General features: G+C 34.5%; 2 protein-coding genes across 4 annotated transcripts in view; both read right to left on the reverse strand.

The window, feature by feature from the left end:
* Positions 1 to 6,942, reverse strand: part of LOC142336823 (uncharacterized) — an 88,823-nt gene extending 81,881 nt beyond the window's left edge. Inside the window, exons 1-2 of one of the 2 annotated variants that reach the window (XM_075385762.1) lie at positions 6,468 to 6,942; positions 690 to 867 (exon numbers count right to left, since the gene is read on the reverse strand). In XM_075385762.1, coding sequence (XP_075241877.1) covers positions 690 to 867; positions 6,468 to 6,746 — 457 coding nt within the window. In that variant the 5' untranslated portion in view covers positions 6,747 to 6,942. The remainder of the gene's footprint in view (positions 1 to 689; positions 868 to 6,467) is intronic. The other variant, XM_075385761.1, reaches the window with a different exon arrangement.
* A 4,747-nt stretch (positions 6,943 to 11,689) lies between these two features.
* On the reverse strand, positions 11,690 to 20,970 carry LOC142336824 (uncharacterized). Of its 2 annotated transcripts, XM_075385765.1 has the most exons (5): positions 20,846 to 20,970; positions 20,389 to 20,701; positions 14,725 to 14,902; positions 12,832 to 12,994; positions 11,690 to 12,312 (listed from the first exon to the last, which is right to left on the reverse strand). In XM_075385765.1, the coding sequence occupies exons 2-5, from the start codon at positions 20,668 to 20,670 to the stop codon at positions 11,904 to 11,906; spliced, it is 1,032 nt and encodes a 343-aa protein (XP_075241880.1). In that variant the 5' UTR covers positions 20,671 to 20,701; positions 20,846 to 20,970; the 3' UTR covers positions 11,690 to 11,903. The 2 variants fall into 2 exon arrangements, with proteins under 2 accessions (XP_075241880.1, XP_075241879.1); XM_075385764.1 differs by lacking the exon at positions 20,846 to 20,970 and having other exon boundaries at positions 20,389 to 20,816.
* Between the last annotated feature and the right edge of the window lie 3,137 nt (positions 20,971 to 24,107).

Here is a 24,107-nt window from a genome sequence, read left to right on the forward strand (position 1 = left end):
CTGTTTAAAAAAATAGACAGTGCTCTACTCAACTCTTTTTTAAGCCAATTGTGCACCAAAAACAGTCTATTGTAATCATATTCGTTCACAACTCTTCAAATTCTATGATTTTTCACGCCCCGCTGCTAACTCAAATAAAATCTTATATCACTAGCTGATGAAAATTTTCCATGCAAAATCTCACAATTTTCTTGAAAAGGGTTGACTTGGCGCTTCTGTTTTCTTAAAGTTATGAATATGACGAACTAGAATTGTTTCTTATTTGACGCGAGCAAATTTCATATTTTCATTCCATTGTGTAAATAAACTATTACTTGTTTTGAGCTCAGAATTTTTCGTATAGCCTAATAGGATGTGCGAATAGCTATCACAATTTTTATGTATCCTTATGATATGCTAAAGTCACATTTACGGAGGGTCACAATCTGCCGGAGGGGGAGGAGAGGAACAGTTCCAACAATTTTAATTTTGATATTGCAGTAACAGAATATTAAAGTTTTAGATAAATACTATCATTTTTTTTAACATGAGCTCCTAGCGATCAAAAGTAATGCAGTTCACATTTATCATGAAATCTCACGAATTAAATTTTTTGCATCATTTTTCTAATCAGCAATTTTCAAGTCACATCGCATTTTTTTGTATTTAAAAAACGCTTTTAAAGTTTTCAGTTGAATACTACCACCTACCAACTGCAAGTAGTGTGAAAAATCGCAGTGAGATCATTTTAAGCTTGTCGTACAATTGCATAATGTGAGATCTGAACTGTTCGCTTGGCCACTGAAGAGAATAAGTGTCAATATCTGCTGGGCGACATTGGAATCCCTCTTTCAGATCAGGAGGGTTGTCTGGAACGGGGTATTCGATCTGAAATAAATCGTGGATGTCAAAGACATTGTAAAACTTGAAAAATTTTCAGCTCTCATTATTGAAAGTCAGAGATTCGAAGAGTCAGTAAACTGAAAGTTTTTCAGTAATGGCAATCTCCAGATTTTGATAGCTGTTTGAAAATGCTGATAATTTAGGCAGAATTTGATGTTTTCATTCTGAATTTTTTTTGAGGAAAATGAAATTTGAAGCGATATTAAAAAGAATCCACTATAATTGACATTATCTTATATGACGTCATCAAGGTAATTGCATAGAAAATCGGCAGTAATCACCTGTTTCCCAGGTTGATATCGCAGACAGAGAAACCTCTGATCAGATCAAATATCTGAGCAGAGTTTTATTCTCTCAAAGTGCGGTCGAAGACAACTCTGAACAGACTGTCCATGGTCAAAAAGATCTCTGATCAGAAAATTTACGCACCATTTTCTAAGCTTTCGTGCAACCTTGCTCCAGACCGTTGTCAAGACAATCTTGAGTTCAAAACTGACTCTGATCAAACTTTTTACGGGCGAAATTGTCTCTGATTAGTCCAACAATATAATATTACGAGACCAAAGACATTCAACTGCTGTTTAATGCAGAGTGTCTACTTACCTCTCTATGTGATCTGGCTTTATACAAAATTTAGTTGGATTAAGGTATTAAATTTTTGTTTTCTTGTTCCGATCCCTCTTGAGGGGGAGTAACTATATACTCAACTGGGTTTTTCTTGTTTAGACAGTTCTGACCGTTCGATAGTTTCATCATCGAGAGTTTAGAGTGGTATCATTATAAAGCCCGTCTAGTGTGGGATATGGAAATAAAAAAATGTTACTGAATTTCGTTTTCTGGAGCGAGTAATCGAGGTTTAAATTCATTAACTAACAAATTTTCTATTTATATAGCATTTGAAACAATCAAGTGTTCCTAATGGACGAACAGCATTACAGCATTAGCAAGGCTAATTTTGGACTAACCTTAGAGTGTTGCAATCCAAAAACGATTCGAATTGTAATCAGTCTGTTTTTAAAAAAAATCGCACATTTGTATGTTAATTAAAGAACAGAACAATTCAAATCAAAGCTCACTGGTGACAGGTCCAACTGCCTTACTAAGAAGTTTCAAATTATTTTATCTATTATATTACTCGAAAGCTTGTGGTCATTTTGACTTTTAAAACCTTTTGGTTTTTGATCAAACAATAACTTTTCGACATTTGCCACAATATTTCTCTAAGTTTTGCCACAATGTAATTCAATCGTTATTTTGTTTTCATAAGTTAAAATATGCTTTCTGGCTGCAATTTTACCAGATTTCACTATTTTCTTTATATTTTTAGTTATTTGCCCATTTTACACGTATTGTTTAGTTGGATTAAAGGCATTAATTTTGTTTTCTTGTTCCGACCCCTCTTCGGGGTGAGTAACTATAGACTCAACTGGGTTCTTTCTTGTTCGGACAACCTAGAAAGATCGATATATTCATCGTCGAGTGTTTTGAGTGGCATCATTAAAAAGCCCGTCCAGCGTAGGATATGGAAATAAAATTATTTTATTGAATTTCGTTTTCTGGAGCGAGTTATCGAGGTTTAAATTTTATGTGAATATTGACATTGATTTGCGTTATTTTTATTCACATTTTCTGGACGTTTTGGGCCTACAGTGTAGTCATTTTTGCAAAAATATGTTAAAATTGTTAGAATAGTGTTGTTGATTTGATTTTAAAAACAAAAAAGTACTGTTGACTATTTTGGTTTAATTTTCTGGCAAAAAATTTGGCTAAGTTTTTCAAAAGTCAGCCTTTTCTTCACCTTAACCTTTGTTAATTCCAATGGCGGCTATTTCTACTTCCTCTTCCATTGAAAGTGCATTTCTCATTGAGAGTGCACCTTAATTAAAAACTTTTTCGTTATTTCAATAACTTTACTTGATGATAATCAAAAACAAACCATATATTTTTCTTTTTTGAACTTACAAATATTCTATATCTATAACATTTTCAACAATTAAGTGTTCCTAACGGACAAACAGCATTAGAATGGCTAGTTTTGGACTAACCTTACTACCTTTAGACTGTTGCGATCCAAAAACGATTCAGATAGTAATCAATCGGTCCTTTAAAAGATTCGCTCATTTGTATGTTAATTAATGAACAGAACAATTCAAATCAAAATTCACTGGTTATAGGTCCAACTGGCTTCCTAAGAAGCTTTAAATTATTCCATCTAGTATTTTAGTTCAAAACCTGTGGTCATTTTGACCTTGAAAACCATTTGGTTTTTGAATAAACAATGGCTTTGCGACATTTTCCACAATATTTCTCTAAATGTTGTCAACATGTAGCTTAATGTCATCAGAGAAAGTACTTGTCAACGTCTGCTGGGCGACTTTGGAAACCCTCTTTCAGATCAGGAGGGTCTTCAGGAAGTGGTTACTTGATCTGAGATAAATCGTGGATGCCAAAGAGAAAGGAAAATTTGAAACTCTTTCAGCTCTCATTATTGCAAGTCGGAGAATTGAAGAGTCAATCAGCTGAAATTTTTTCAGTAATGGCAATCTCCAAATTTTGATATTTGTTTGAAAATGCATATATTTAGGCAGAAGTTTATGTTTTTTTCTGATTTTTATTGAGTGTAATTGATATTTTTTATTCTGACTTTTATTGAGTGTAATTGATATTATCATTTTTCACGCCATCAAAGTAAAGGCATAGAATATCCGCTGTAATCACCTCTGTCTCCCAGGTTGACATCGCAAACAGAAAAGCTCTGATCAGATCTGATATCTGAGAAGAATTTCAATCTCTAAAAGTGCTGTCGAAATCAACTCTGAACAGACTGTCCCAAGACAGATTGATCTCTGATCAGAATATTTTCAGACCATTTTCTAAGTTTTCGTGCGACTATGCTCCAGACCGTTGTGAAGACAATCATGAGTTCGAAACTGACTCTGATCAAACTTTCTACGCGGGAAATTGTCTCTGAGCAGGCCAACAAAATGATATTACGAGATCAAAGACAATCAACTGCTGTTCACTGTAGAATTTCTCTTTACTTCTGTGTTCTGGGTTTATACAAAATTTAGTTGGATTAATGGTATTGAGCTTCTGTTTTCTTGTTCCGACATTTCTTGGGGGGAGTAACTATATACTCAACTGGGTTTTGCTTGTTCAGACTGTTCTGGCTGTTCGATATTTCAATCGTCAAGAGTTTCGAGTGGTATCATTAAAAAGCCCGTCCAGCGTGGGATGTGGAAATAAAGATGTTATAGAATTTCATTTTCTGGAGCAAGTTGTCGAGGTTAAATTTTATTAACTAAGTAATTTTATCTATCTATAGCATTTGAAATAATCAAGTGTTCCAGAACGATTCGGATTGTAATCAATCGGTCCTTTAAAAGATTCGCTCATTTGTATGTTAATTAAAGAACAGCACAGTTCAAATCAAAATTCACTGGTAATAGGTCCAATTGACTTCCTAAGAAGTTTCAAATTATTGCATCTAATATTTTACTTAAAAGCTTTTGGTCATTTTGATTTTTAAAACCATTTAACGATGGCTTTTCGACATTTGCCACAATTTTTCTCTAAGTTTGGCCAACATGTAGCTTATTGTCATCAGAGAAAGAAACTACATTTTTCTACTGACTTAAAATTTAATCGTTATATTGTTTTTAAGAGCTAAAATAAGCTTTTCCGGCTTTGAATTTACCAGATTTCACAACTTTCTTTTTTTATTTTTAGTTATTTGCCCATCTTTTACGTCTCGCTTCGTTTTTTCACATTATCACAATATTGACAATTCACATAACACATTACTGGCGTTCCAAATAAGGCACAAATTAGAGTATCAAAATGGATCCTTAAAAGTACAGATTATTGTTTTAACGGCTTCGACGACTTTCTCGAAAAGTTTCATTTAGTTTGTTTTTTACTGGTCTTTAATTGTCGTTTTTTTATTGTCTTTTAGTCGCATGAAGTTTCGTGGAGGTTCATATTAACCTATATTCTGATTTGAGTAGATAGCTTATGGCCTTCATGACTTTGAAAACACTTGTTTTTTTAAAAAAAAACACTTTTCAGCTTTGCATTTTTGTTTTTATTGTTTGTATTTATTGCCTAGTCTCCTTAATTCTTAAAAATCACATAAGATATTGTTGACGTTGAGAGCATGCGCAAGTGTACAAAATCAAAACTTTTTAAGGAATTCGTTATGACTTTACTAGTTTCGACACGGATTTTTTGCAAAAAACAAACTAATTTTCGATTTTTGTCTATATTTGACGTTAATTTTGTAAATTCAAGACATCTTCTGAACAATGACCGGCCTCAATGACTTATGTTGGACGAGTAAACGAACTTTTTTATTTTCATATTAAAGGTAAAGGTTTTCATTTAACTAATTGTTTTCGACAAACACAAAATTATTTCTTAATTTTACTCAATTTTCTCTTTTTTATCAACTTTTGACCTAGTCTCATGAAAGAAATTATTTGTATTTGAAAAAAGCATAACCAAACATATATTTGGGGGCAAAATATGACCTCACGGCTTCGACAACGTTTTCTCTCAAGATTAAATTTAATTTTTGTTTAATTTCTCTTTTTGTTCTTTTTGTAACCGCAGAAAAAATTGAATAAAGACAGGTCTTAAGATTTGGATAAATTAAAGTTTGTTGTTGTTGTTGTTTGATTTTGTTGTTCGTCTTGCCTCGTTTTCTTAATTAAGCAGATCTCATCAATCTAATGCGGTGTTTTTTACTCCACTGAAGTATTCGCGTTGAGGTGGTATTTTTCTTCATGCACCAATATTTTAAAAATTACTTTTTAGGGGGGGGGGGGGGGGGGGTTCTATCTGTTCATTAGGTAGACAATGATTCTACAAATGTGGATGAGAGGGCTCGGAACTTTATGCGCGAACGCACATTACCGAGCGTCCTTGTTTTATTTTTATAATCAGTAAATTCAAATCAGCACAAACTCCAGTAAGTATTCGAAAAAAAAATTCTCTCTGCGCACTATGTAATCTGAAGTCCGTGAATTTAAAAAAGGTGTCTCTGGTAACTTTTTTGCTCGCCTGTGATTAAATTTATCCATTAATTAAAATCCAATAATTGATAAAAAAATGAGAAACCAAAAGTACTCCAACCAGTAATGATTAGCTGGTCAAGCACAGAAAAAACTTCGTTTTTTTACCCTACCTAAAAATTTCTGAAGTTTTTTAGAATAAAATAAACAAATTCTCCGAAATTTCCTTGCACATTTGGCTAACAAAAAATTTGTTACTTTAAGTTCTAGAACTCCGGGTACCTTTTTTCAGCAGTTTGTTTTTTTTATACAGGCAGGGTAAAAAGTGGCATGATCATAACATAGCAATAGAAAAAAACTAATTGAAATACATGGATTCAGCGCTGAATTACTCCAGCCCCTCCCCCAGACCGAGCGCTCCCACATGTTAGTATTAACATAACTTTTGCTGTAATAGCACGTCCGTATTTCAAACGCACCATCTACAAAAGGGACAGGAAAAAAAGATTCAGAATTGTTCATAAAAAAAGCTCTAATTTCAAACTTTTTATTCTTAAAAAATTGCTAACTTACGTCGACCCAACCGTGGTGTCGTTCGATTTCCCTTCCCCTTGCATACTTCTCCTTAACTTCCTTGGGCTGCAGGAAAAAGTCTTCAGCTATCGAATTCATTGTCGAGACTTCCTCTGACGTCAGTCCTGAGTTCTTCAAGTAGAGAAAACCAGGACTCCTCAAAGCCTCCATAACTTCCGAAGCAATTGGTTTCATGGCTTTATAGTCCAATTTTTCCCACGATACATTGCAGGATAAAAGCGAGAAATCAATTAATGGAATAATTTCAGAATCTGACATGTTCTCTCTGAAATATAAGCTTCTATGATAAAATTGGTTGGTTATTAAGATTCAGTTTGAGGTTCGAAGTTTTGATCAATTTCTAGGTATATAATCTATGTAACGTAAATATTTCTATGTACATATAAGTTAAGACTCAATTTTCTGATTGTATGATATCAAGTTTTGAATACAAGTTAAATTGCAACGGTCAAATTGCTGTTCTCTGATGTTCTGTAATGCTTTCAAATTCATATCAACGTTAATGTTTGCTCTCTTTCCAGCCTCTACAAAATGTACAGTTTTCAATGATATTAATTATGACTACTCTTTAGTCTGCAAAATAATGCGTAACGGCGGACATTTAATTCAATTCGTACATAAGAAGTGTGATTCATTGCTTGATTACTATGATTGAGTGATTCGTGGCATTTTTACTATAATAGCAAAACATCAGAACGTTTTTGTTTAAAGTTAACAATTTTTGTACAAATTCAAGCGGAAGCAGACAGATTAAACCATCTTGTAAGATTGTAGCCAAATTGATTGAATGCAATCTTAAACTGATTTTTTTTTTAAAAAAAATTTTTAGCAAAAACAAAAAAATGCAATGCAAAGTTTTATTTTAAATGTGGAAAGCATTGTTATGACAATTTCGTGACAAAAATATTTACTGCCGCAAGATGTTTAGTTGTTTTTCAAAAAGTACACTAATTAAAAAAGACACTGAGCATTACACTAATCTTTAATTGAAACAGCAACAATAAAGAGCATATAAAAAGTGACTGAGATTTCATTTTTGCTCTACCACAAACGTAGCACTTGTTGGATTTCAATTAAAAAATATATGGAGAAACTTCTCAAAATATGCAGAGCTGCATCTATTTTAGCTGTCTGAAGATAGATTGCCACCATAATAAAAAAATCAGTGCTTATTCTGCAATATTACGGCAAAATCTCTTTCAAGGCAAAATTCATGGTTTTGATAAATGCACGAATGAATTCTACAAAACCATGCACGATAAGAAATTTAAATCTAAAAAAGTCTAAGTAAACGTGTAATTTGATTTTTATAGTAAAGATTGAGCTGTGAAATTTTACCATTCTTGGTACCAGTCTTCTGCTATTTAATGTTTCTTTACAGAAAAATTTAGTGCTCATTTTTTGCTCCCAGTGAAACCAAAATTTTTCATTGAATACGGCGCATGTTGCTTCCTAAACAAGATCAATTCTTGACTAAGCAATAATGTTTTTATCCTGATCTGCAATAACTCCAATTAATTGGTTTAAATCATTCTAGTAAACCATTCTAGTAAAAAAAATCACAATTTCTAGTTAAATTATAACACGAAACTTTGAATGAACACCTTAATTTTACACGCAGAGATTATTGCCCACAGAGATTATTTCTGAGTTTTTTTCTCGAATTTTTTCTTAGTTTGTCACACGGTGGTGCTACGAAGCAAATCAGATGCGCTTTCTTAGCTCCAGACAATCTCATAAATGCATTACAGCTGATTTTTTTTTCACATATTACCAATGAAATCGATCCAGTAGACAAAATTATTTTGGATAAACACACCATTTCATTTGCTTTTAGACCAAATTTGAACTATACTACTTAGCAAAACAAACAACCACTTGATTGGGGATCCTAATTATTTTAAGCCACTAATTTTGAGGACCAACAAATTAGAACCTAGGATTTGGGAAACCTAATTAATGAGCAATCCTTCATTCTGAGTTACAGAAATCTTGCCAGAAAAATGTCAATTTCTTTCGCGCTACAAAATTTTTGACTAACATGTTGCTGTTTGCAGTACAAAATTAGCTCCCTCCACTCATAAATGGAGATACACATTAGCTTAGACTCAAAATGGCTGCTCTTCGCACGCATAGTTGAGACCCTTTCTGTTTTGAGAACAATTAATTTTGGTTCAGCCTTAAAGCCACAGTTAAAATTTAAAAAAAACGATTGTAGAGAGTTCCTCATGCCGACTTAATATTTAAGAACTGAATATCACTCTACATTTGAGTACTTTTTAGTACTTTTTCTACAATTTTTAGTACTTTTCAATTATTAAATACTTTACCTGCACTCATATTTCTTGCGCATTTCTTTGATTCTCTAATATTTTGCACTTTCTTTTTAGAGTTTTCTGAACACTTATTTTACAAATTTACACTAATGACTACAAAATTGAGCGAGAAACATTGACAATTATTGATTCTCTCCTTTAATACTTTTAGTTTGTAGCCTTTGTCTGCATGGCACTTAGTCGAAACCTCATATGCAGCTCTATTGGCACTATAGATACTAACCACTATTGGCACATGGGCATTCACATTAGTAAATTTTGGGTGGCCATACATTTCAATTTCTGCTTATAGTTCAAACTCATTCCAAATTTTTGCGCAAGCTCTTTTATCTGAGCTAGAAAAAAAGCGAACAAAAAATGTCCTTAATTTTCCAGTTCTCAATAACAATTAACTATCACGTAGTAGCTTTAGTTCTCAATGATTTTAATCCTAATCTTCAAAATCAAAACTATAAAAAAATAACGAAACTTACTGTTTTTCCAAGGACTTCTTCCTGCTCTCATCTTACTTGAATCTGCAGATGGAATTTATGAGTTTGTTGATAACTTTGATTGAAATACGGCTTGAAACAATTTTGAAGTTTTGTTTCATTTTCTACCACAACAGGAAGTTTGTGCACATATTCCAATAGGGTGTAAAATTATCGCAAAATCTGAGCTTGTGATTTTATTTCTCTGATTGATTTTGCATTTTACTTAATCGAGTAAATAGAACTTAAAAGGAGTTTGAATGTTAAATTGAAGTAAAACTAATTAGTTCTGTGCTACGCAATTACTTATCTGAGATTCATTTTTGGTAAGACGCCCAAAAATTTTTTTTTTTGGATAAAGAAAATTGTTCTGAAAAGTGCAAAAAAAACGAAATGGTAACAATCAAAATGAACAAATTGCCAGAAGTTGATTTAAACAAATTGCCAGAAGTTGATTTAAACCTACCTCAAAATTGCGCAAAAATTCTGAAATTGGGTTCAAATGGGAAAAAATGATTTCAAACATGGACTTACTAATTGCTATATTGAGAAAAATCGAATTGGACCGAAAAATTAGAGCTTAAACTGAAAAGTGCCTGCTTGAAAATGGAGCATCTAAACAAAAAATTGCTCGATTTTGAGTTTTTTCTTGCAATGTCTCTTTCTCTCTATCAAAATGATGCACTCACGTGCAGCATTGACATTTATATCGTGTTGTTTACCAAATACATACAACAGCAGAAAAATTCCAAAAACAGCTTTCAAAACATTTATTCCTTCAATAACTGGAATCTATATCAGAATGCGTAAAACTGAGAAACGAGAATTTTGCGTCAAAAATAAAAATAGTTTGCCAGAGAGTAAATTTCCTTTAAAATTATGGAGAAAACAATTACTTTTCATGGTTGAAGAACACTTTCGTGCGAAATACGTTTTTAAAACTTTCAAATCGACGAACATGCTCACACAAAGTTAAGCAAGCCTGAGCAAATTTAAATACATCTTCTGTTTTGAAAAAAGGGCGAACAAAATAAAGAAATGAAGATTTAACACTTTTCCTAATTTTTGTATCAAATTTTTAAAAATTCAAGAAATAATCCCAAAGTTTCTCAGTTCGTAATAATGCATTAGAAATGTCAAGTTTTCATTCAATCAACGAGAATTGCAATAAAACATTAAAACATAAAAATTTTGCAGAAAGTGGAAATTAATTGAATTAGCAGACATCTTTTAATTATTAATATGCTTCAAAACGCTTTCGAAAGCACCATTTGATTTCTTTTTGAGATTTTTTTTGTAAATTTCTACATTAACAACTACATTTATTTCTCTGTTTCAAGAGGACATAAAATGTATGGAAAACATAACCCCTCTAGTTTTGCAACTCTTCCAAATTCATAACCGATATAACTCAAACTTTTTTCACTCCCTGGGCTTCAGGTTTCTCGCTCGCTCAAATGTTAAAATAATATGGCTAAAGGAACTCCCGACACGTCATCGTCATTGTGAAAATACCATCGACCCTCAACTAACTATTATCTACTTGCATAACCCATAAAAGCATTAAAAACATTATGATGAATTTCAAGAGAAGTTAATCAAAATGAATTTAACCCACAAAACCTAAATTTTGTAATATATATTTGCACATAGGAACTAATCAGTTTTCCTCAGGGCTACAGAATTGCAAATTTGAGCGAGCCAAAATAAGCCTGTAATGTTTCTGTTTCCGAACAAAAAAAAGACAAGAATTTTTAAAAAGATAGGACGAACTTTGACAATATTCTCAGATATTAGAGGATAAAATTGTTTTTCACGAAAAAATTATCAATTTAGTAAAGAAAAATGCCCACAATTCTTAGGTTTCACCCCAATTAACAAAAAATGCAGTACAATTATACTATGAGACAACAATCTCCCAAAGTTCATGAAAATTGGCAAAATATTTCAACATTCAGTGGTGTATTTTTTGCTTTAATTGCACAAAAGCTTCAAACTGCTATCAATATAACCAAAACTGGAATGCTTTGGTCTATTTTCACCTTTTAGGTTACACGGAAAATATAAAATCACCAAAAAAAATTTACAAAAGCCGCTCGCGAACAATATTTTGTCACGCCTATATTTATCACTCTGTTTCAAAAGAAGGCATCAACAAAACACAAAACATCGCTTTCTTCTCCGCTCAATCGAATGTGTTCACCAAAACAACTTATTCAAACCTTATTCATTCCGTGAACATACAGTTGTTTGCTTGCTAACTCATGAAAAAAAAAACATGAAAAAAGATCAACATCACTCCTCTTTGATTCATAACTTTTCGAGTCTATCAATTTTTTTTTCAATCACAAAAACCACAAAGAGACCAATAATAGCAAGGCTGTCAATTCACAGCTTAAAATGCACAGTTGAATTATCGTGCTTCAGTTCTGATGTCTCTTATTTCATATCTGATCTATTTGTTTTTTTAAGTTTCCAGTTTTGAAAGTTTCGTGTCTATCTGAAAAATTTTGTCCAAGTTATAATTAAGATAATGACATATTTGAAGTTCCACTTCATTCTTCTAGTCGCAGAAATTACCTAGTGAGTTGAGAATTGTGAATCTGTGTTTACAATTTAAATATTTTATTTATTTGCTCAGTAAGAAACTCCAAAGTGGTCATTGACTCATATTTGGATGATTCGTTATTCAACGGCTTTACGACCGCCTCGTTATCCGCATTCACAAAAAATCCAAACGACTGTCGTTTCGGACACACAACTGGGTCATCGTCCAGCCCATTAAATTGATCCATATTTTCGTGCCCATTTTGGATTTGGGTTGCAGTTCCATTTACATTCACTACCACACGGTGCCTGGCGGCAATCAATTCGTTGTCGGTCCAGCGTTCCAAAATTGCCCCGACGTTCACTAGGATGTAACTTGGGTCCTCAGCCTTCGTCAGGTCCACGTACTTCCCCTCTCGTGTCAGCACTTGAAGCCCCGTGATGTCTTCTGAGATCAAAAGCGTTATCGTCCTGAAAAAGGTTGCTTTGGAAAAGAACAAAAAAAATAGGGTTGCTTTGGAACCGAATGCGAAAAAAATAGTTTTGCTTTTGGAATAATGAACATAGTAAAACTCTCATGTGATGAAATGTCTCGAAGCTTTACCAATATTAAAAGTAATATCGTATATATGAACAGCTAAATATACTTTGTACGTCAAGAGCCACCCAGGTATAGACCTCGACTTATGAAAAGACTTTTTAATTCTAGTGGGGGTCTTTTATTGAACCCGGACCTGAATATCAGGCCTGAACCATCCAAAATCGCAGAATGGTTTTTACTCTTTCCAATATTCTGATCAGGTCCACTTTAAAATTTCCATACCGAATTTCGCTAAAATGATTCACCCGTCTACGCATTAAATTTTACTATTTCTGCTGCCTCTCTATAGGTATAACAAATCCAAGACTGTTCTGCAAACTATCATGAACAAACTAACTAATATAAATATCGATGCAGATGAAGTTAAGATATAGTCACTGAGAGTTTACCCAAAATCGGCGTGTTCTCCACATCTTAGTTGGCCTGGTTTGATGTCTTTGACCTGTGACCTCTTCAGCTCCGGATAGTACAGACACCTTAGAGTTGTCAAGTTACCCTTTGTACCCATTTTGCTGTGCAGCTCGTCGAAGTAATTTGGATCAAGACCTAGACCTGAAATTCCATTGAATTAATGATGTAACCGACGACTAATGCCGGTATGTGACAACTTGATACCCTCAAGGCGTTTCCTGTTTATCTCATTTTTGAAGGCCAAAAGTCAAAACGGTCAGACGGAAAATCTGTCAAGCACGCATAAAAAGAACGCAGGACTAATATAATTGTTACCAAATTTGTATCAGAGCAATTAATCATAGACCTGTAGAGCCAAGATCAATCAGTTAAAATTTGAGCCTAAAAGATTCTTTTCCTTTGCTCCCGTATCCCCCAAAAGGGAGGGAAGGGAATAGGCTAATTGAGATAATTCAGTTGGAATGTCTTGACGGATTTTAACAGGCGACAAATTAGTTCCAACCGTTCGTGAAATGAGGCCTCTGTGAAATTTGCGTCTTCTCGAATTAAATTTTGTACAGAAAATTCTTTCAGGTTAATTAGCGGACGGAAAAAAGATGGCTCGATTGGGAAATTTAATCGGTCGTTGAGCAGATAATTTCTAGGTCCTCGATGAAATATTGAAGTTATTATTTATCTATTGTTTATATTCAGGTGGATGCGGTATATAGTTATTGTTTATATTTAGGTGGATGTGGTATTCGGCGAAAACTCGATTAGACAACGCCAATTTTTGCGGCAGTTTTGTTGAAACTGAGAGAAAAGGTTAAAACAGTTGAAGAGTATTAAATTCTATTGACGCTATAAGGCACTCAAATGTCCTCAACAATTTTTTACAAGAATTTGAGACAATCAAGTGATTGTAAAAAGTGATATTTTTTCCAACTATCACATGCAGACATCGGTAAAATGTTATAGCAAAAGTTACACTAAAAAACGAAAGTATGGCAAGAATTTTTATTGCGCTCTTAATAGTTAAGGACTGCGGGGACAAGGAAAAGTGCGAGAAAAATTTTGATATAATTGGTAGACAACTTAAATTGAAATGTTCAAATTCTCAATGTTTCTAATAATCCTACGTCCATTCTTTTGTTCTTTTAATGAAATTTCTCGTCTTTCAAATTTCCCGCCAAGATTTTTTTTTCAAACAAGCTTCACTTCTCTTACTATGACAAATAAGACAAATAGCTGATTAGTTATTTCATCATTTTGATCAACTGAAATTTTTATCGTTTTTCATGCACAGTAAAAATAATAACAAATTTTGTCTAAACTCGAAAAAAAATTCAAGATTTTCCGAAATGAGAACTTTTTGTAAACAATTCCCTATGGAATAAATGTTTCTAAAATTTAAAATGCACTACTTTAAAACCTTCACTACTTAAAAGAAGTAATACGAATTTAAAATACGATTTACAGTAATGCTTGCGTAGCGAAAGTTAGGCAGTCTCACGCAAAATTCTATAAGTTCGACGGTGACATCTGAAAAAGTAGACATACCAAAAACCCTCAAATTGCAGTAATAAATGATTAGATGAATAGAAAGTCGAGAGAATCTTTACCACTGATCCCAAAAAGTTAATACATCATAGGAATGATATAACATTAGTATAAATACACATAAAACCGTTATGGCACCCTATTACATACTAATACATGGGTTACAAAATTACTTTTGGGCGGTTCATGCCCGGTTCCGGTCAAAATAATTTGAGATTGTGATTTTATAAAACCTAGCCTATAGGAATCGAGGAAAAATCTATGCAAAATTCAGTACAGGGTCTTTCTGACAGTTATGGGGAGATTTTTATATGAGTTAAGACTCCACTTACCGATAGCAACTAGCATCATAAATCTGAAACTGACTTTAATCAGTTTTTCGAACACTTGTACCATATGTGCTCTGAACTGTTCACTCGGCCACTCCAGTCCAAATTGCAATACATCCGACAGAATAATGTTGAAGGCCTCTTTCAAATCCATCGGTTTGTTAGGGTCGATAAACTCTGTCTAAATTATTTAAAAAATGGCTTGTGGGAACCTGTGCCTATGCTTAACCGGCCGGAGGAAGTTTGCCGAAATTATGTAAGACAAGCCGAAACTAGCGTTGAAAAGTGAAAAAAATTAACCTCAATATTCTTACATAATTTTGCGGTGCGCTTCTAATCGTGGATATTACACAAAGTTTTGCGTTTCTAAGCGTAGATTTTACATAACTTTGCGTCAAATTTAGCCTACAATGATGCAACGCTTAGAGCTCTGCTTGTGCGACTCGAACCACTGACCTCCTCTCAACTTGTCGCCTCTTTTACCACTGTGTCACCGATCCTTATTGCTCTTAAGAAAAATATGATTATGTTATGTGAAATCAGCGGTATAGTCAACGCAAGATTATGTAAGATCTACGCTTAGAAACGCATATTTAAGTAAAACTAGCCAGCCCGCATAAGCATCACAAAATCATATCCGACCAGGTTTAAAAGAAAATAGGATTTTTTCGTGGCAACTCGGGTTCGAACCCTTGCCCCTCGTTTAACAGCCACAGCTCTTACCTCTTAGGCTACCGACGAGTATTTTTGGCGTCCATTACCTTATTTAACAGCAACTTTAGGTTAAGCGACAATTTTGTCTTTGCTGTGATTAAGGTGCGCTATGTTAAAGGAGCACAATGAATTTGCATAAAACGAGCTTCTACAACCAAATCCCAAATTTATTTCCGAGCACATCATACATCCTTTTCCTCCCCTACTTGGGCTTGAAAAAAAAACATTTGCAGAGCAGGCTCTTAGGCATGATTGCGCGGGCTGCATTCTTAAGGATCGTTAAAACATGTGAACATAGGAGCGCTGCTAAACATTGCGTTCAAGTGCGACTTACATTTAATATATTAGATGAGAAGGAGAGAAAGAAATGGAGAAAGAAAGAAAAGACAAAGGAATAAAGAAAGAATGAAAAGAAGACATAAGTAAAAAAAACAAAGAAATGAACAGGGGAAGAAAAAGACAACCAACTCACCAATTTTTTATCCCAGTAAACGATGCATCCTTTTCCTCCAGGACTCGGGATCGAACCCATGCCCACCTCTTCACAGCCACAGGCCTAATGCATTGCGCTACCGACGCCTGTTTCTGTTGTCTATTGAACTGGATACATTCGAAAAATATTGGTCGATGGCTTTTTGTCTCGCTTGTTTTTGATAAGCCGTATGCTTAATGAGCAAAAAAAAATTCGCAGATCAGGCACTTAGGCATGATCATGTAGGCTGCATGCCTAAGAATCGTTAAAACATGTGAATATAGGACCGTTGTTAACCATAGCGTTCAAGTGCAACTTACATTTAATATATTAGATATAGAAGAATAAATAAGAACGGAAATAAAGAAGGGAGCGAGAACGAAAACAAGATTCATCATTTTTGAGCTAAAAAACAGAAGCTGGAGCGATGATAACCGTTGCGTTCAAGTGCAACTTACATTTAATATAACAGATGAGAGGGAGAGAATGAAATGGAGAAAGAAACAAAAGATGAAGGAATAAAGAAAGAACACAAAGAGGATACAAGTAATAAATTAAAGCAAAGAAATGAAGAAGGGAAGAAAAAGACAATCAACTCATCATTTTTTATCCCAGTAAGTTATAAATCCTTTTCCTCCCCTACATGGGCTCGAATCCATGACCCTCACTTCACAGCCATAGTCTAATCCCCTTGCGCTACTGAAGCCCGTTGCGGTTGTCTGTTGAACTGGCTACATACGCAAAGTTTTCGACAATGACTTTTTTGTCTCTTTTTGCTAAGCTGTATGCTTAATGAGCAAAACACAATTACAGATTAGACGCTTAAGCGTGGTGGTTGTGTATGCTGAATGTTTAAGGGTCGTTAAACATCTGACGATAGTAGTGCTGTTAACCATTGCGCTCAAGTGCAATTTACATTCAATATATTAGATGAGGGGGAGAGAAAAAAATGGAGAAAGGAATAAAAGATGAAGGAATAAATAAACAACAAAAAGAATATATAAATTTAAAAAACAGAAACGCAGAAGGGAAGAAAAGGACAGCCAAATCCCAAATTTAATTCCGAGTACATTATACATCCTTTTCCGCCCCTACTTGGGCTTGAACCCATGTCTCTCGCTTGACAGCCACAGGTATAATCCCTTGCGCTACAAACGCCTGCTGCTGTTGTCAATCGGTACTGGCTACATATGCAAAATTTTTATCAATGTCTTCGTTTCGCTTGTTTTTGCTAAGCCGTATAATTAATTAGCGAAAAAAACATTTGCAGAGCAGGCTCTTAGGCATGATTGTGTGGGCTGCATTCTTAAGGATCGTTAAAACATGTCAACATAGGAGCGCTGCTAAACATTGCGTTCAAGTGCGACTTACATTTAAAATATTAGATGAGAGGGAGAGAAATAAATGGAGAAAGAAAGAAAAGATAAAGGAATAAAGAAAGAACGAAAAGAAGATATAAGTAACAAAACCAACAAAGAAATGAAGAGGGGAAGAAAACGACAACCAACTCCCAAATTTTGTATCCCGGTAAACGATGCATCATTTTCCTCCACCACTCGGGATCGAACCCAGGCCCCTCTCTTCACAGTCACAGGTCCAATCCATTGCGCTACCGACGCCTGTTGCTATTGTCTATCCGTAGTGGCTACAAACGAATATTGGTCGATGGCTTTTTGTCTCGCTTGTTTTTGCTAAGCCGTATGCTTAATGAGCGATAAAAACATTTACAGATCAGGCACTTAAGCATGGTTGTATAGGCTGCATGTTAAAGGATCGTTAAAACATGTGAAGATAGGAGCGTTGTTAACCATTGCGTTCAAGTGCGACTTACATTTAATATATTAGAAGATATAGAAGAATAAATAAGAAGTGAAATAAAGAAGGGAGCAAGAACGAAACACAGTAGTGGATGAAAAACAAGATTCACCATTTATGAGACCAAAAACAGCGTCCCTTCTTCACACCGACTCGGTCTCGAACCCATGCCCCTCGTTTCACAGACACAAGTCTAATCCCTTGCACTACCGACGCCTGTTACTGTCGTTTATCCGTTGAGGCTACATACGAATATTGGTCGATGGCTTTTTGTCGCGCTTGTTTTTGCTAAGCCGCACGCATATTGAGCAAAAAAAACATTTACAGATCAGGCACTTAAGCATGGTCGTGTAGGCTGCATGTTTAAGGATCGCTAAAACACGTGAAGATAGGAGCGTTGCTAACCATTGCGTTCAAATGCGACTTCCATTTAATATATTAGAAGATATAGGAAGAATCAATAAGAAGGGAAATAAAGAACGCAGCAAGAAGGAAACACAGTAGTGGATGAAAAACAAGATTCACCATTTATGACACAAAAAACAGAGGCAATTTCTGGCACCGACTCAGGCTCGAACCCAAGCCCCTCGCTTCACAGCCACAGGTCTAATCCCTTGCGCTACCGACACCTGTTACTGCTGTCTCTTGAATTGGCTACATACGAAAAATATTGGTCGATAGCTTTCAGTCTCACTTGTTTTTTCTTAAGCTGTGTGCTTAATGTGCAAAAAAAACATTTGCAGATCAGTCAGTTAAGCATGGCCGTGTAGGCTGCATGTTAAAGGATCGCTAAAACATGTGAAGATAGGACGGTTGTTAACCATTGTGTTCAATTGCGACTTACATTTTATATATTAGATATAGAAGAATAAATAAGAAGGGAAATAAAGAAGCGAGCAAGAATGAAACACAGTAGTGGATGAAAAACAAGATTCACCATTTATGAGACAAAAAACAGAGGCCATTCTTTGCACCGACTTGATCTCGAACCCATGCCCCTCGCTTCACAACCACAGTTCGAATCCCTTGCACTACCGACGCCTGTTATTGTTGTCTATCCGTAGTGGCTACATACGAAAATTGGTCGATGGCTTTTTGTCTCGCTTGTTTTTGCTAAGCCGTATGCTTAATGAGCAAAAAAACACTTACAGATCAGGCACCAAAGCATGGTTGTATAGGCTGCATGTTTAAGGATCGTTAAAACATGTGAAGATAGGAGCGTTGTTAACCATTGCGTTCAAGTGCGACGTACATTTAAAATATTAGATTCACGCTTATAAACTCAAATTTATGTGAGATCAACGCTAAATTCAACGCGAAATTATCTGAGATCAACGTTAAATTCTACGCAAAATTATGTGGGATCAGGATCAACGCTAAAACTCAACGCAAAAATATGTAAGATCTACGCCCCAGCATGAATTCAAGGTGTTCACCGCATTCTTGCGTTTCTTGCATTTTTTGTTACATAAATTTGAGTTTTTTATTGTTGACACTTCGGACCGGGTAGAACAGATGGTTCCAACAAACTTCCTATTCGAGTTTTGAAAAAGAAGACTTGATTACTTCGAAGAGCCCTAAAATAACTCGAATTTATTCATTGTCAAGACATTTTTGAGGACTGTGCTCTTATTTCATATAGATTTTCTGTTTTGTCTCGCCTAAAAACAGTTTTGCTCGGTTTGTGAAATTCATTTTTGTTCATAGCCGCGTTTTAATTTTGATGCACGTACCTCCTAAAAAGTTATCAATTTTAAGATAAATCCAATTTCTTCTCATTTTTCGTTTCCCAAATATTGTTTTCGAACGTTGTCTTTTATTTTCCTCAATCAACGAATCCTCTCTTCAATTGAATATTCATTAGTTTAATTGGAGCTACTGTAAAAACAATTGAGAAGTTTGTTAAAAATTTCAAGACTTATGTTTTCGTTTCTGTGTTCTGGTGAAATAAAAAACCATCAATAAAGCTTTTTATAGAAACAGCATAACAATTTGTAGGTTTGATTTAGCATAACAATTTGTCAATATCTATATTAAAAATAATCGTCAAATTCAAAATTAAAGTTTGAAATAATCAAAACTGTCGACATAGTGAGTTAGTTAGATTCACAAAGATTCACAATTCTCAAAGAGATAACTAGAAAATCAAAAAAGCAAAATCCATTAATCTGCCGTTTCCTGGTTGGTATTTTAAAAATTTCCCATATCCCCCTCAGAACTTTGAAGTGTTAGGTTTTTCGAAACTTGTAAAATTTTTTCTTCTTTATTTCTGACTATTTATATGTATCAAAACTATCTTTGTTTTTGAATATTTATGTGTATCACAACTACAATTTAAGAGCTAAAAAGCGCATTTGTTTTTTCTCTCCAAAAAATGTGAAGAAAATTTTGGTGGAGACAAAAAGAACCTTCCTCGCATAAATATTCTCCCTTTTTTGAAAATGTTATAAGGAAAAACTAAACTTTGAAAATGAACGCGAAGGCTGTCACCAATTTTTTGCATGAGCATTGGGGAAAGAGCTTATTGACCTTGGTCATGTAATGCAAACTATATTAAAGTGGGAAGTTAGGCATCAAAGTTATGCGTGAAGAGGTTGCAAAGTAGGACACTGGTGCTTAACGAAAGTGGCATATAAATAGACTGCGATGTTCGAAAAATCTCTCACCGGTATCCAACCATGACTTCTGTCACTTCTATGACCTCTGGCATACTTTTCCTTGTACTCCACCGGCTCGCGAAAAAAGTCCCCCACTATCTGGTTCAACTGGCGCACTTCTTCAGCTGTCAAGCCAGAATTCTTCAGGTACAGAAACCCGGTGGTCCGGAAAGCGTCCATAACCTGTCGAGAGATTTCAGAAAGAGTTTCGGTTTTGATTTCGTCATTTGGAACCTCAGTTGAAAGAGGTGTTAAATCAATTGTTGGTACAACTGCGAATTCTGTTGCCATTTTGTGGTAAAGCCTCAATTGACGACAATTCCTAAACTCCAAGTTTTGACGAACTAACTAATTAAATGTCAATCTTTATGTTGACTATTGGTATTAATTTTAAAGCTTGCTTGGTTACGCCGCTAACTAGTGTTGAATCGTCCAGTCATCAACGCAGTTTATGAACTTAACTAACCTTCAATGGCTTCTTGTGTTAAAGATAGTCAAATGAACAACAATCATATTGTGTAAAACAAAGTTTGCAAGTAAATTTCCGCGAACAACCAAGAAGTACAAAACTAATACCAAATATGCCTTTTTTGCAAATATTTCTAATAGTTGGATAATTTGCAACTATGTGTAACTTTCCATAGTCCCACTAAGCTCGATTGTTTAAATTCTGATAATTAAAGGTCAAATTGCAATTAATTGCAAATTTTCTCCCATATAAGATCAAATAACCGAACATTCAGTCTTGGGTCAAAATTTGAGCTCTATGCTGGGTTAAATTGTGATTGGTGCAGAAGTACAAATGACGTCATTTATGAGCTTAAACGTTAAGAAGCCACAAAACTGAAAAACAATGGCGATTACGAATAAAAAATTGAATGAGCAATGAAGCATGTATAGTCAGTCCCATAAAGTTGCAACGCTATCGAACGTTTGAAAGGTCAAAGTTCAATTTTAAAACATGCAGATATCTGGCCAACAGATGCTCATTTGCATGCCCCGAGCTTTTCGAACGTTCGCTTGCGTTGCAACTTTATGGGACTTACTATAAGTGTGTTACTCTTAGCCACGTAGACTTTGTGCTGTTGGTTTTTTAACAACATCCTAAAAGCCAGAAGGTTATTTTTGCTTTTTCGCACGTACATCATTAGAAATGTTCGTTTTAATTTGATTTAGCATGTCCGAAATAGCAAGCTTAATATGGCAATTTAACGATTTAACGGTAAAATAATTGTAAAAAGTGTTGATATATTAAAAAAAAGTATATCAATGGTTGGACGAGTTGAATTTGTCTTCCAATAACTTTCAAAAGAGAAATAAATATGTCTGGATAAACAATGTCTTATTCAGGTGTCGTATCTCAGTGTTTTCTGTCGTGAGGCGTCTTTTGCTGCTGGTTGTTATCAACGACATCCAATATTTCTTGCTAAATAAATAGTTATTTGCCGACGATTTCAAAAAAATACCAACTCTTTAATTTAGAAGAATTTTTCTGAAGATATTTTGACTTTTTTATGGCCGTTTTAAAAAACTATATTGACATTTGCTTTTGGCTTTAGTTAACGTTGTTGTTGTTGTTGTTCCATTTTGCTGGCTGGTTGTATTGCTCCAGAGTCTGATTAATGGCGATTATATTCGTCCCTCTAACTGGGCATTATTTAGTTAGTTGTGTCGTTTTTGTTTGTACAATTTTTTCCACGTACACGCTAAATAATTTTGAACAGATCAAGCCATGATTCGGCATCAAAAAGATTGTGTGCAATATAAAGACTTTGGAAAAACATAATGCAGTTAAAAAATATTACTGAATGTCGAAAAAAATTTTGAAGATCATCAAGGTAATAACAGTTGAGATCAAGAGAAAGGCAAACACAGTCATATATTTGGTATCTTCTACTATAAACTGAATTGCCAACTGCACGCAAGAAGCTGCAATAGTCGAATAATCGAAAGCTTGTACTGGTTACACTGTCCAAATTTAAAAACGGGATGAAAACGCTATACGCCAAATCAAGCGAGTTACCTGAAAAACCTCCAGAGCCTGCAGTGGTCAAAAGCAAGATAGGAAACGTTTTCAAGTTACACCAAGAAATGAAAAGAATTTAAATTGCTGCCGTTGTGCCTTAACACCAAAATGCAGGATTTGTTGTTACTAATCTCAATAATCAAGCCCAATTGTGAATATTGATGTGATAAAAGACCTGGATTCGGCAACAATTCGAGAAAGCCATGAGCAATGAAAAAGAAATCGAGGTGTTTATAAAGAATCCTGCTTTCAACTGGTACCCTGATTTTTTAAATATTCCAAATGGAATGCAAGTAACTTGTTCCTGAAACGTTTGGAAAATTATAATTTCAACTCAGAGGAACTAAAATTGTAAAAAAGCTGATGCATCGTTGAGAAAAACGAATTTGTCATCCAATAAATTTCTGAAGAGAAATAAATATGTCCGGATAAACAATGACTTAATTAGGTGTCAAATGACTGAAGTGTAGTACATCAGTGTTTTCTGTCGTGAGACATCATTTGTTGCTGGTTATCTACGTCTTTTGTTGCTGGTTGTGGTTGTCCTAGAGTCTCATTAGTAGCAATTATCATCGGCCCTCTAACTAGGCATTCTTTACTTCGTTGTGTGGTTTTAGTTTCTACAAGTTGTTTCCAAAAACACGCCAAATATTTTTGAACAAATCAAGCCCTGATTAGGCATCGGAAGAATTCGAAAATTGTGTGCAATTTAAAAAAATTGAAACATAATGCAGTTAAAAACATTACTGAATGTCAAAAAAATTTTCGAAGATCATCAAGTGGATAACAGTTGAGATCAATAGATAGACAAACAGAATCAAAATTTTGGTATCTTCTTCTATAAACTGGATTGCCAATTGCACGCAAAAACCTGCCAATATCAAAAAATCGAAAGCTTGTACTGGTTAAACTGTCAAAATTACAGAACGGGAGAGAGAAAACATTTTCAACCAGAATTTACGTCAAGAAAAGAAAAGATCCTAAATTGCTGCCGTTATGCCTTAACAGCAAAACACACCATATGTTGTTGCTAACCTCAATAATCAATTCCAATTGTGCACATTAATGTGGTAAAATATCTGGATTCCGCAACAATTCGACCAAGCCATAAGCAATGAAGAAGAAATCGAAGTTCTAATAATGAATCGTGTTTTCAATTGGTGCCCGGAATGTTCAATTATTACAACTAGACTGCAAATAATTTGTTCTCCAAATTTTGGAAAAATTCCTATAGTAATTTCAACTCAGAGAGACAGAAGATTCGTTCCATAAAAGTTTCCAAGTATTCGAAGTAAATTTGTAAGACTCAAAGTAAACGTTATGTTAATTCTCAGTGAAACGACAGAGATGCACAGATTGGACCGAAAGCTAAAAGAAACACGAAAAAGCAAAGAAGAGATTATCTAGAATTGGCCGGTCAAAGTGCACAAAAATGCTTAAAAGACTATTTTGTGATTGATTGTCGCGTATTTTTTGTTATTTGTCAAGAGATTTTATAACAAATACATTGACGTGCATTAAAAGAAGACTTTTGCTCCCAAGCTCAAGCAAGAGACCCTTAACAGAGCAAACTGTTTAGCACAAACATGGGTAGAGTACTACGCTTCATATATAAGAATCAAAGTCATGGCATTTGCGTACAGATGACAGAATTCGTAGAAAATATTCTTGAAAAGTTAGGTTTTTTCAAAAGTGCCAATTC

The sequence above is a fragment of the Convolutriloba macropyga genome, chromosome 3 (genome assembly GCF_964194025.1).
Source record: "Convolutriloba macropyga chromosome 3, txConMacr16.3, whole genome shotgun sequence".
Taxonomy (NCBI): domain Eukaryota; kingdom Metazoa; phylum Xenacoelomorpha; order Acoela; family Convolutidae; genus Convolutriloba; species Convolutriloba macropyga.